Source organism: Hemibagrus wyckioides, linkage group LG06, assembly GCF_019097595.1.
Source record: "Hemibagrus wyckioides isolate EC202008001 linkage group LG06, SWU_Hwy_1.0, whole genome shotgun sequence".
NCBI classification, from domain to species: Eukaryota; Metazoa; Chordata; class Actinopteri; order Siluriformes; family Bagridae; genus Hemibagrus; species Hemibagrus wyckioides.
The window spans coordinates 33909355-33923151 of record NC_080715.1 but is presented as its reverse complement, the minus strand read 5'-3'; the positions used below and the strand labels follow the sequence as shown (position 1 = coordinate 33923151).

The 13797-nt window shown below is 41.9% G+C and overlaps 1 protein-coding gene across 2 annotated transcripts in view; it reads left to right on the top strand.

The window, feature by feature from the left end:
- cad (carbamoyl-phosphate synthetase 2, aspartate transcarbamylase, and dihydroorotase) overlaps positions 1 to 9967 on the top strand; it is a 30071-nt gene extending 20104 nt beyond the window's left edge. For both annotated transcript variants that reach the window (XM_058391151.1, XM_058391153.1), the window contains exons 36-43: positions 1234 to 1400; positions 2848 to 2922; positions 3584 to 3796; positions 4024 to 4149; positions 4616 to 4771; positions 4854 to 4955; positions 5329 to 5423; positions 9572 to 9967. In XM_058391151.1, coding sequence (XP_058247134.1) covers positions 1234 to 1400; positions 2848 to 2922; positions 3584 to 3796; positions 4024 to 4149; positions 4616 to 4771; positions 4854 to 4955; positions 5329 to 5423; positions 9572 to 9671 — 1034 coding nt within the window. In that variant the 3' untranslated portion in view covers positions 9672 to 9967. The remainder of the gene's footprint in view (positions 1 to 1233; positions 1401 to 2847; positions 2923 to 3583; positions 3797 to 4023; positions 4150 to 4615; positions 4772 to 4853; positions 4956 to 5328; positions 5424 to 9571) is intronic.
- The last annotated feature ends 3830 nt before the right edge of the window (positions 9968 to 13797 follow it).

The following is a 13797-nucleotide window of genomic DNA, read 5'->3' as shown; positions in this document are numbered from 1 at the left end:
AGCTCTCCATGGTGTGTGATAGTGTCTTAGAAACCCACTACAGCTCTTGAGTTCACTGATGAAACCATTTCAAGCTCTATACCAGTTTCAGTTTAACCATCAAGCAAAATACAGCAGTCAGTGTAATGACTGGACGTTGTGGCTGCGTTCATGACACTGTGTGTGTAGAAGAACGTTCCATATGTTCCATGTGGAGCAAAACATGGACGTCTCAATCAAAACGTGTCTCTTGTTTGCTCAGGCAGAGCACGTAAAGCTCTTAAGGAGCTATAGAAGCTACAGGCCTGAGTAGATATGGAGTCTGTTCTACTGTAATGACTTTCATGAAACACTTCACAGCAATAATAAAAAACAGTAGATGATGGATATTTTTTGGGTGAAAATTAAAGATGCCATCAATACCATGCTCAAGATGGCTCAAGCACTTAAGACTCTGGGGCACTTTTCGGACAGTCAGAGGTTCAAGCCCCAGTATTGCCAAGCTACCTCTGTTGGGCCCTTGAGCAAGGCCCTTAACTCCTGCCTACTTTAGAGCCTGACCCTGGCTGCCTGAGAAGCTGGGATATGTGAAAACCTGGATCAAGCCCCAGCACCACCAAGCTCCACTGCTGGGTAATTGAGCAAGGCCCTTAAGCCTCTCTGCTCCAGGGGGTGCTGTATCACAGCTGTCCCTGTGCTCTGGCCCCAACTTCCTCAGCTAAGATATGTGAAGAGAAGAATTCCACTCTGCTGTAATGTATGTGTGGTGGTGATAAAGGCTCTGTGCCCTCAGTTCCTTTTTTCTAAACATGTAAACCATAGAATCTTAATGTTTAGTCTGTTGTTTTTTTTTAATGAAAATATGTTCTTTAAAGGAAATATCACTATTCAGCTCTTAATGGAGATACACAGAGATGAAAATATCGGACTAGAATCTCATTGTTGTCTGAATCAGTCAGATGTTCAGTGTTGATGCATCCGGAAGCAGTAAAATCCTTCAGTGTCGTTCTTCTAGAAGATATTCAGAGCTTAATCTGTTCAGATCTCTCCATAACCTTCATCATTATACTAGATAATGGAAGGCTCCTGATGGCTCGGCACTTTACAAAGCACTATTTTTTATTTTTATTTTTTTTGTCTTCTGCTTTCACCTGCAACTTATGTCCATGTTTCTAGAACTTTCTATATTAATAAAAGGTCTAATGATGCTTCAAGGGTATTTTTTGATCTGTGTGTTTTTTTTCTCGTTCTCAGAATTAGCCCCGGTCTCAGAGACGTGCTCGCACCCTCCTCCTCTGGCCAGGATCCTGTCGCCTCAGACGAGCCAGGCTCCAGCCGTGTCTCACCTCCAGACCTCGCCTCTGCTTCACCCTTTAGTGGGTCAACACATCCTCTCTGCACGCCAGTTCACAAAGGAGCAGGTACAGTATCAAGAAACTTTTCTCCGGATCATCACCAACTCCTCAACCCTTCTCACTTGTTCTCACTCATTCCTGGACTTTTGTTCTTCTCTGCCAGATGAATGCTTTTGTAAACGTTTTGTAGAACATCATTTGTAATGTGGGTTGTGCAGAACCTGAGAGGAACCTAAAATAATCCAAGATTCAAAATGACACCCTATATTCTGTGGGATATCATGCAACACACAATCATGTTGTCAGGAATTCTCTGAAGATCAGAGATGAAGTTCAAACTGAACTCCAAGAGGAAAATTCAAGCACTGGGAAGACAAGGTTCAAGTCATGATGATTTTTAGAGACCCAGGAGAGCGACACTGCCATCTTCATGGATATATGTAGCAGCAGCTCCAGAAAAAAAAGCTCTTAATCACTAAATCACAAGATTCTGTCTGAGAAACCGACTGGAATCTGCTCCATAGTGATCCAGGTGGGATGGATAAAGATGGACTTTGAGAGCATGTGTGTTTGGATAATGTTCTTCTGACAAGGATGGTATGTTTCTTTCCAAAGAACAATCAAAGATAATAAAGGAAAATGGGTTTTCCGAGCTGGGAACTGGACGGAGATGAGACATGTACTGAGGTGTCTACAGACTGAAGTGAAAAACTGCTACAGGAGGAAACTAGAGAGAGAAACAAATGAAGGTGTGAAAGATCTGATGTCCATCACAGGCCATGGTCAGCAACCTTCATCATCCTCATCCAGGAACTCGCAATTCTGTCATCTTCATCCTCTGAGCTACAGAATGGACCCCTCGATGATTGCCTTTTTTCCCCCCTATATATCATTGAAAAGTTTGCCACTTTAATAGGAACACCTGTACATCTGGTCATTCATGCCGTTATCAAGTCAGCCAGTCATGTGACAGGAGTGCAGATCCAGGTCAAGAGCTTGGAGATTAAGTTTTATAAGCTTCAAACATCAGAGTGAGTTGGTTTGAGTCTTTCAGAAATGGCTGATCTCGTGCTGTTTACATAAAAACCCTGAGCAAGTGACAGTTCTGTGGGACTGATGATAGACCTCAGGAACTCATGTTGTATAGTCACTCTGGACAACTGTGTCGATCAGAAAAGCATCTCAGCATGCACAAAACATCAGACCTTGGGTGTTGGTGGATGAGCTATGAAGCAGAAGACCATGTCAGGTTCCTCTCCTGTCAGCCTAGATCAGGAACCTGAAACCATCATGAGCACAAAACCAGATAGATGAAGACTCTGAGACAAGTTGAGATTTGGAGTTAATTTCTGTTCAGGACTGGGTTTCCTGTTTTGAAGGCCACCGTTAGCCAATCAGCTTTCAGCAGACGTTGATCACTAATATATAGATATATTAGAAGATAAGGCGTTCTGTGTAAATTAGCCAGAAATCTTTCTTTGAAGATATTTAATTAACATGTTTGTGGTTTCAGATGTCCCACTTGTTCAACGTGGCTCACACACTTCGCTTAATGGTCCAGAAAGAACGCAGCCTGGATATCCTGAAGGTAAGCAGCTCTCACTGCACTGAATAAAATGCTGCTCAAGAAACATCAGTGTCATTGAACCGTGTGCAGATGTATTACTGCTTCTCACTAAAGAAAGACAAAATCAAGAAACAAAAACGTTTACTTTTATTTTATATACTGAACATGGGATAGATAAAAACAACTCACCTTTACAGAAATAAAGTAATATTATAACAGAAATAAACTATTAAATTATTAGATATTATTAAAATTATTTAAAAAAATTAAATTATTTTTAATTATTTAATTAAAAAATTAGAAATTATTAACAGAAATAAATAAACTTTTAATAAATTAAATTAAATTAATAAATAAATAAATGGGGGCAGTGGTGGCTCAAGTGGTTAAGGCTCTGGGCCGTTGACCGGAAGATCAGGGGTTCAAGCCCCAGCACCGCCAAGTTGCCACTGTTGGGCCCTTGAGCAAGGCCCTTAACCCTCTCTGCTCCAGGGGCGCCGTATCATGGCTGACCCTGCGCTCTGACCCCAACCTCCAAGGATGGGATATGCGAAGAAAGAATTTCACTGTGCTGTAATGTATATGTGACAAATAAAGGTTGTTTCATTTCAAATAAAAGTTCTTCAGAGGAACTTCTGAACTGGAACATGTCCAGCTTTGGTAATCGTGTGTCTTGTTCCAGGGTAAGGTCATGGCCTCCATGTTCTATGAGGTGAGCACTCGGACCAGCAGCTCTTTTGCGGCAGCGATGCAGCGGCTCGGTGGCTCGGTGGTGCACTTCAGTGAAGCCACTTCCTCCACACAGAAGGGCGAGTCCCTGGCCGACTCAGTGCAGACCATGAGCTGCTACACCGACGTGATCGTACTGCGCCACCCGGTGCCCGGAGCTGTAGAGGTAGGCGGGGCAGTGGGGGGTTTGGAGGTCTGAGGGGCGTTGTTACTCTTTCTTTCATTTCTTCTTTCATTCATATAGAAATTATAATAGTAAACATCTGATACTGATTCTGGCTCTGATCCAAACTGGGTGAAGGTCAGAACAAGGTCAAACATCTGAAATAGATTTCGTAAATGGACTAAGTATGTTTTTTGTGTTGGTTTTTTTTTTTATTTCCTTCACAACAGAAAGCTGCAAAGCACTGTCGCAGACCGGTGATCAACGCTGGCGATGGAGTCGGGGAACATCCAACTCAAGCCCTGCTAGATATCTTCACCATCCGAGAAGAGCTTGGAACCGTCAACGGAATGACTGTAAGTCCACTGAGAGAGGTTTATCTAGCCCGGGATTAAAGTAACTGGATTTGTTCTAATAATATCTCAGACTCGTATTGACCTTGATCCTAAAGTTTGGATCCTGGGTTGAGGTCAGTTCACTTCCCATCATGAGAAGTATTTTATCCTGCAACAAACATAAGCTTAATCTGACAAATCTCCAGAGAAGCTTGTTATATAGTGATACTGAGAAAATATGGTGTGTAAATCCACAAACTTTATCTGCTCCTGGCCTCCGTCAGACTCTAATGACTGACCAGTTTCCATATTTACTGCACTTTAATACTCCCATTTATTGCTTGATTGTTAGTTAGTTAGACAATAAAAGATGATAAGATGATCCTTAGATCCATTCAATCCTTGTACTTCAGTCTGTATCTATTTGAGAAGAGGTTTATTTGTGTTGCTTGTTGTGTATTTGTTTGTAACTCTGGCCTTTGTACAGATTACTATGGTGGGTGACCTGAAGCACGGCAGGACGGTCCATTCTTTAGCCCGACTGCTCACCCAGTATCGCATCACGCTGCGCTATGTTTCCCCCAAGAACCTCAGCATGCCTCACGAGATTGTCGACTTTGTTGCGTCCAAAGGCATAAAGCAGGTCAGTGTGCCTGACCGCTCAAGAGATATTTATCTGTTTGTAATTTTTGTGCTGATTACGTCTGCCGTGTTTTGTCCATCAGGAGGAGTTCAGCAGTATTGAAGAGGCTCTGCCTGATACTGACGTCCTGTACATCACACGCATACAGAAAGAGCGCTTTGCTTCTGAGGAGGAGTACAAAGCAGTAAGTGGGAGTGTGTGTGTGTGTGTGTGTGTCTGGGGGTGGGGTGGTAGTGAGTGTGTGTGGGTGGGGGGTGAATGAGTTTGGGTGTGTGTGGATGAGGTCAGGAGAGGGTGTGTTGGGGTGTGTGAGTTTGGATGAGGTTATGTGGGTGGGGGGTGAATGAGTTTGGGTGTGTGTGGATGAGGTCAGGAGAGGGTGTGTTGGGGTGTGTGTGTGTGAGTTTGGATGAGGTTATGTGGGTGTGTGAGTAAGTGTGGGTGTGTGTGTTGGTTTGTGGTTAAAGGTGTGAGTGTGTGTGTGGATGTGTTCACTATCCCTTTTGTGTATTGTATTTTGAACATCATGTTCTGTTGGATTTTTTCCCCTTCTTTAGTGTTTCGGGAAGTTCATTTTGACCCCTCACATAATGACCGGAGCCAAGAGGAAAATGGTGGTCATGCATCCGCTTCCGAGAGTCAACGAAATCAGGTGCGCTGGATACACTGTGGTGTCAATCATCCCAACACAACACAACAACCATACAGTATATGGTCCCGCACACAAACACTATAGAACATAAACCAGTTTATTCAGACAAAGTGGAAAAGGTGTATATATAGCTTGCGAATGGAATTTGATTGGACAAGACATTTGTCACTCAGGATATACAGGAAGTCCAGCAGGCTGCAGCAGTAGAAAGTGCATTGGTGTGTGTATGAACACAGCTCTGCTCTTATAGCACTCCTTACATCCTTTAATCTGGAATAGTTTGCTCTTTTGAACAGAGGTGGACAAAGTACACAACTTCCTTACTTGAGTGAAAGTACAGATACTACTTGTCAAACATTACAACTTTTTACTTGTAATGGAGTAAAGATTAAAGATGGAGTAATGGAGTAAATATTTTTACTTAAGTAAAAGTACAAAAGTTCTTGTTTTTAAAAGTACTTAAGTATCAAAAGTAAAAAGTTTTATTATTGTTGCATTGTTGTATGCAATACTTACAGTACCTTTTGTAGCAACCTAGTGAATATACTGACCAGTTTGTAGTATCTGTGGAATTAAGAGCATTTAGAATGTTACATTCTAAAAAATTAAGTGTTATGTTAAAATTAAGAAATTAAACAACTGAATTGACAGACACATCATTTTAATTTTTTATTTAACGATCCTACCACCCCCAACAAAGAAGTACACATCTACACTACTCACAAAAAGTTAAGGATATTTGGCTTTTGGGTGAAATTTATGGAAAATGGAAAAGGTTCATGCTACAGTGATGTGATATATCATGAAAGTAGGGCATTTAAGTAGAAGCATGCAATGGTGATTTCCTCATCTCAAACAATTTATTGAAACAAAAGCCAACAACAGTGGTGGGTATACAACAACAAAAAATGTCAATGTCTCAATAATTTGTCATGTGCCCTTGACCATCAATTACAGCTTGACAACGACATCTCATGCTGTTCACGAGTTGACTTATTGTCTGCTGAGGCATGGCACTCCACTCTTGTTGAAGGGCGGCCCTCAGGTCATTGAGGTTCTGGGGTGCAGGGTTACGAGCCTCTACATGGCGACTCAGCTGATCCCCATAGGTTTTCTATGGGATTCAGGTCTGGAGAAAGTGCAGGCCACTCCATTTGAGGTACCCCAGCCTCCAGCAGCCGTTCCCTAATGATGCGACCTCGATGAGCTGGAGCATTGTCGTCCATGAAGATGAAATTAAGCACCTTGTTAGAGAACAGCAAGTTATGCAAAAAGTACTGAAACACTGAACAGTTGGACATGTGCATTCAAAAGTGTAGAGAAGGTCAAGTTAAGTTCACCTGTAAAGGTTATAGTGCATTTTAGGTGCATCCTGAAATTTCACCCGAAAGCCGAATATCCTTTTTGTGAGTAGTGTACGTGTATCCATTCATGCACATTTGAATCAAGTGGTCTGTAAATGCAGACTGATCCAACCTGCTTTAAAACCCAGCTCCACAACTGTATCTATATAACTGCCCAACAGCAACACTGCTTTAACAAAGCAAAACAAAGACTTATTTGCCATCAAAACAAAAATTTCAAACCATTAGTTGTGACCATGATACTATGTCTAAGAGATCACTAGTGGAGAGAAATCATACATATGGTCAAATAAGTCAAACTTTTAAAAAGTCCTTGTTCATCTTAAGTAGAAGCTGGTTCACAAAGTTATGCAAATTAATTGCTCCCCTTCTTGGGCTAAAGATCATTCCAGCTGCAATAAAAAGCCTCTCACAGGCCGCTGAGGCAGGGAGGGCTGTGTTCAGTTTAAGTGACATTGGAAAAGGCTGGATAAGATGTCAGCATAGTCATACCTGCAGCTGTACATGTTAGATATGCATCCAGTTGTTTGGATGTCTCCTGTGTGCTTGATATTAGAGAAGAAATCCTCTTCATCGGAAGTGTATGAGGAGTAAGTTACCATACATACTTCATGGCACAGGCACTATCCATTTTTTTTTAACCAGAAATTAAAAGTATACATACCTCAATAAGCTTCTGCAGGTTGGATGGAGAGTTTTTGTAGGCTGCAATGTGGCTTGTTTTCGGTAAACAAAGCAAACATATATTTTTTTTCATTGTCTGTACCGCTTATCCGATCTATCCTCGGGTTCCTGGGAGCCTGTGCATATCTCAGGCGTCATCGGGCATCAAGGCAGGAAACGCCCTGGACAGAGTGCCAACCCATCGCATTCAATCACACACTACGGGCAGCCTAGAAGCATGTCTTTGGACTGTGGGAGGAAACCGGACCACCCGGAGGAAACCCACCAAACACTGGGAGAACATGCAAACTCCACACACACACGAACCCAGGACGCTGGAGGTGTGAGGCAAACGGGTTAACCACTAAGCCACTGTGCCATCCAAAGCAAACATTTAAACGAAAAGAATCTTTACTCTTCTAAAAACTGGAACATACTGTCTAAGTACGGCCATGGATGCGCACACTGGGCCGCCGATCTGTCTTCGTGCATTTTGCCACCAATTGATCAGAGTTCAAAAAATGACGGAAAACCACTGAACTTCACGACACGTGACGCTACAAGAGTGGAAAAAAATCATCCTCTGATTAACGTAACTATTTTCTACTCAATGACCTTGACAGAAATGTAGTGGAGTAAAAAGTACATTTGTCTTTCAAATGTAGTGAAGTTAAAGTAACAAGTTTCCAGAAAAAATAATACTCAGGTAAAGTACAGATACTCAAAAAGTATACTTAAGTACAGTACTCAAGTTAATGTACTTCGTTACTGTCCACCTCTGCTTCCAAATATTCCTGGTGTGTTTTTTAGAGATTGCAAACTAATCTTTACGCCATGATACGCTATCAGTATATCCAAAATCACGCCATATGAACGTCCTTCCTCAAAGTTGCACTGAATGAACTCCATTTTCTTATAAATATATATGTTTATTTTCTTTAAAAGATTGTTATAAAATGGTTTAATGTGAAGGCAGAACTCCACACGTGTGCAAGAAATAAAGTTAGATACACAATTTCCTACTTCCTGTACACCCTGAGTGACGGATGTCTCGTCCAATCAGAGGGAGGAATTCCATTAACAAACTATACCTACCTTTTCCGCTTTGTCTGATTCGTCTTTGTGTTTTCGGAGTTTTTGTTATTGTGTTTCGTGCTTCTCGGCCGCCGTATTCATGTAGCGTCACCACGCCGTCAGCCATGTTTAATACACGTGTGAACGTGAGCACAGCTCTGATAGAAACTCATTACAGACGTGTCTCACTAGGAGGAGACTGAAAAAGGAATCCTGAGCTGGTGATGTCACCAGTTGGGCAAAAAAAAAAAAAAAGCAAATGGCACATTAATGAAGCACAATTAGGAATAAACAATTCTGATGTTTCTTCCTACACAGTGTGACCATCTGTGGAAATAAAAAAAAAATAAATAAATAAATGAATAAATAAAACTTACTAAAAAAAATTTCACAATTTTTTTAATGTGATGAATATAACAAGAAAAAATTAAGATTTCAATTAGGAATTATAATTAAAAAAAAAAAAACAATTCTGATGTTTCTTCCTACACAGTGTGACGATTTGTGGAAATAAATAAATAAAACTCAACCTTTTTTTAATATGACGAATATAACAAGAAAGAATTAAGCACAATTAGGAATAATATTTTTTAAAAAATGTTTTTTTTTAATTCTCATGTTACACAGTGTGACGATTTGTGGAAAAAAATCCTTACTGTGAAATAATAAATTAATAAAATAATGAAAAAATGTTTCACCCGGGTGCCAGTACTTTTCTGACTGTATTTCCTGCACTATGATTACACTTTGAACACGATTTTTGTTCCCGGGTAGTGAATGACATTTTCCTGATGGAAAATGATTAAAAAAAAAAAAATAGCCATTACGCCTCTTGAAGTTTGGAATTTGGGCTTTTAAGAGAACGAAAACCTCAAAATTAGCCCATTTTACTAAAAAACTGCCCAAAACTTTCATGGCGAAGATGGGTTTTTTCTCTTTATTTGGGTTACAATAACACTTATTTCCCAGGAACATGAAAAAAGTAAAAATTTGTTACATAGTATAATTGAGTACTATCTGTTTTCTGTCCTCTGTTCGGTTCTCCAGTGTGGAGGTGGACACGGATCCTCGCGCCGCTTACTTCCGGCAGGCAGAGAACGGGATGTACATCCGCATGGCGCTTCTGGCCACGGTGCTCGGACGCTGAAACGTCCTCAGAACCCGAGAGCGGCTCTCCGAGTCCTCCTGCTGGAGGAGGAAACCTTTCTTTTATCGCCACTTTACTTTAGCGCTGTTTGAGTAATTCCCATCACATGCACAATATCAGGAGTGTAGATTGCTTCTTCTTACCACTTCTTTACTTTATCTATTGTATTCTTTAAAGTAATAATAATAAATAATAAAAGTCTGTAGTGAGTTTAAAAATCCTGGAAACCTGAATGCTAGTGAACAGCTGCTTTATATTTTTTGATAATAAAACTAATTTTCAGTCTTGCTCAGTCATTCTGAGTTTCTGTGTATTTATTTATTTTTATTTTAAAATGCATGACTTGTAGTTATCTTTAGCAGTGATAGTTACGTTGTTATTACAAAATAACAAACACACAAAAGTGGGTGTTTGGTGGGTGTTAGGGGTGTGTGTGTGTGTGTGTGTGTGTGTATCGGCTCCTTTCATTTATTACGGTCAAAAACTGACCATAAAGTTCACGAAGTCCTGGACAGACCTGGATACTCAAAACCATATGAGTGACATCACAAGTTATTAAACTCGAATTCTGATTTTATTCATCATACACACACACAGCATGACATGATTGAATTGAAAATTTAATTATCTGTAAATTAAACCTGAGAGACATCCTAAGTATCCAGTTACTGAGACACAGAAAGGTGTAATTTGAAAAGAAATCACTCCTGTGCACACTGTTTGGACACTCCAAGTGGTGCAGCGTGTGTAAACCTATTTCCCCAAGAGAAGACGAGAGCACAGCTCTGTTGAAGCAAGAAAGCCAGACAAAACGAGAAGGAAATTGTGATTGGACTTCTAGGTTTGATGTGTATTCCATACATCTGTCAGTTGATGTCTGTCACCCTGCAATGACTGATGGCTTCGACACTCAGTGAGAATACAGCATATTGGCTCCTACAATGAACGGAGGACAGTTTGAAGAATGGAGAGAGCAGTTCCAAGACTGACTTTCCACCCGATCCGACACAGACAGACCCTGAGTTGACAGATGATGAATACTAATCTATCTTAGGCTGTTATATATACAGGGGTTGGACAATGAAACTGAAACGCTTGGTTTTAGACCACAATAATTCATTAGTATGGTGTCGGGCCTCCTTTTGTGGCCAGTACAGCATCAGTTTGTCTTGGGAATGACAGATACAAGTCCTGCACAGTGGCCAGAGGGATTTTGAGCCATTCTTCTTGCAGAATAGTGGGCAGGTCACTACGTGATGCTGCTGGAGGAAAACGTTTCCTGACTCGCTCCTCCAAAACACCCCAAAGTGGCTCAATAATATTTAGATCTGGTGACTGTGCAGGCCATGGGAGATCAAGTTCACTTTCATGTTCATCAAACCACTCTGTCACCAGTCTTGTTGTGTGTGTATTGGTGCATTATCATCCTGATACACGGCACCGCCTTCAGGATACAATGTTTGAACCATTGGGTGCACATGGTCCTCCAGAATGGTCCGGTAGTCCTTGGCAGTGATGCGCCCATCTAGCACAAGTATTGGGTCTAGGGAATGCCATGATATTGCAGCCCAAACCATCACTGATCCACCCCCATGCTTCACTCTGGGCATGCAGCAGTCTGGGTGGTACGCTTCTTTGGGGCTTCTCCACACCGTAACTCTCCCGGATGTGGGTAAGACAGTGAAGGTGGACTCATCAGAGAACAATACATGTTTCACATTGTCCACAGCCCAAGATTTTTGCTGCTGGCACCATTGAAACCGACGTTTGGCATTGGCACGAGTGACCAAAGGTTTGGCTATAGCAGCCTGGCCATATACATTGACCCTGTGGAGCTCCCGACGGACAGTTTTGGTGGAAACAGGAGAGTTGAGGTGCACATTTAATTCTGCAATGAGTTGGGCAGCTGTGGTTTTATGTTTTTTGTTAGCACCCGGACATCCCTTTCAGACAGCTTCCTTTTGCGTCCACAGTTACTCCTGTTGGATGTGGTTCGTCCTTCTTGGTGGTATGCTGACATTACCCTGCATACCGTGGCTCTTGATACATCACAAAGACTTGCTGTCTTAGTCACAGATGTGCCAGCGAGACGTGCACCAACAATTTGTCCTCTTTTGAACTCTGATATGTCACCCATAATGTTGTGTGCATTGCAATATTTTAAGCAAAACTGTGCTATTACTCTGCTAATTAAACCTTCACACTCTGCTCTTACTGGTGGAATGTGCAATCAATGAAGATTGGCCACCAGGCTGGTCAAATTTTTTTTTATTCCAACACTAAATTGGCCAGTGTTTCAGTTTCATTGTCCAACCCCTGTATATACACTATATTGCCAAAAGTATTCGCTCACCTGCCTTGACTCGCATATGAACTTAAGTGACACCCCATTCCTAATCCATAGGGTTCAATATGACGTCGGTCCACCCTTTGCAGCTATAACAGCTTCAACTTTTCTGGGAAGGCTGTCCACAAGGTTTAGGAGTGTGTTTATGGGAATTTTTGACCATTCTTTCAGAAGCGCATTTGTGAGGTCACACACTGATGTTGGACGAGAAGGCCTGGCTCTCAGTCTCCGCTCTAATTCATCCCAAAGGTGTTCTATCAGAGGTCAGGACTCTGTGCAGGCCAGTCAAGTTCATCCACACCAGACTCTGTCATCCATGTCTTTATGGACCTTGCTTTGTGCACCGGTGCACAGTCATGTTGGAAGAGGAAGGGGCCAGCTCCAAACTGTTCCCACAAAGTTGGGAGCATGGAATTGTCCAAAATGTCTTGGTATGCTGAAGCATTCAGAGTTCCTTTCACTGGAACTAAGGGGCCAAGCCCAGCTCCTGAAAAACAACCCCACACCATAATCCCCCTCCACCAAACTTTACACTTGGCACAATGCAGTCAGACAAGTACCGTTCTCCTGGCAACCGCCAAACCCAGACTCGTCCATCAGATTGCCAGATGGAGAAGCGCGATTCGTCACTCCAGAGAACGCGTCTCCACTGCTCTAGAGTCCAGTGGCGGCGTGCTTTACACCACTGCATCCGACGCTTTGCATTGCACTTGGTGATGTATGGCTTGGATGCAGCTGCTCGGCCATGGAAACCCATTCCATGAAGCTCTCTGCGCACTGTTCTTGAGCTAATCTGAAGGCCACATGAAGTTTGGAGGTCTGTAGTGATTGACTCTGCAGAAAGTTGGCGACCTCTTCGCACTATGCGCCTCAGCATCCGCTGACCCCGCTCCGTCAGTTTACGTGGCCTACCACTTCGTGGCTGAGTTGCTGTCGTTCCCAAACACTTCCACGTTCTTATAATACAGCTGACAGTTGACTGTGGAATATTTAGGAGCGAGGAAATTTCACGACTGGATTTGTTGCACAGGTGGCATCCTATCACAGTTCCACGCTGGAATTCACTGAGCTCCTGAGAGCGACCCATTCTTTCACAAATGTTTGTAAAAACAGTCTGCATGCCTAGGTGCTTGATTTTATATACCTGTGGCCATGGAAGTGATTGGAACACCTGATTCTGATTATTTGGATGGGTGAGCGAATACTTTTGGCAATATAGTGTATATATACACATGTGCGCCTAGATGTTCTAGTGCACAGAGATCTGTAGCGTCTTCCTGAAGGGAGAAGTGCAAACAAGTTGTGGCCGGGGTGAGAGGGGTCTGTGATGATGTTATCTGCCCGTTTCTAGAGCAGCAGAAAAGCATCTCAGCTTTTCTCAGGAAGCATGGTGTGAAATCTCATCAGATTATCTTGAAAAATTGACAGCTAGAATGCCCAAGCTGTAATTACTGCAAAAGTTGTTTATTTTTTGATGAAGGCAAAGTTTTAAGAGATACAATTTTTGAATGATCCCAAACTTTTGAGCAGTAGTGTACAATATGTTGTCTTTGGGTAATTTTAAGGTATAATCATCAGAAATGTGTACAGACTTACACTCAAACAATCTCAATAACATTCCCTTATCTAAAAAAATTAAACTTAAACTTAAAATGAACAGAAAGCAGAGGAAAACAGCCGAGTGTGAAGAGAACGACGTGTAAAGTGAGTGAGAAACCCGAATCTGACAGAAACAGGAAGCTACAGATTCAATAAGTCTGAGAACCTTGCTCTTATTGG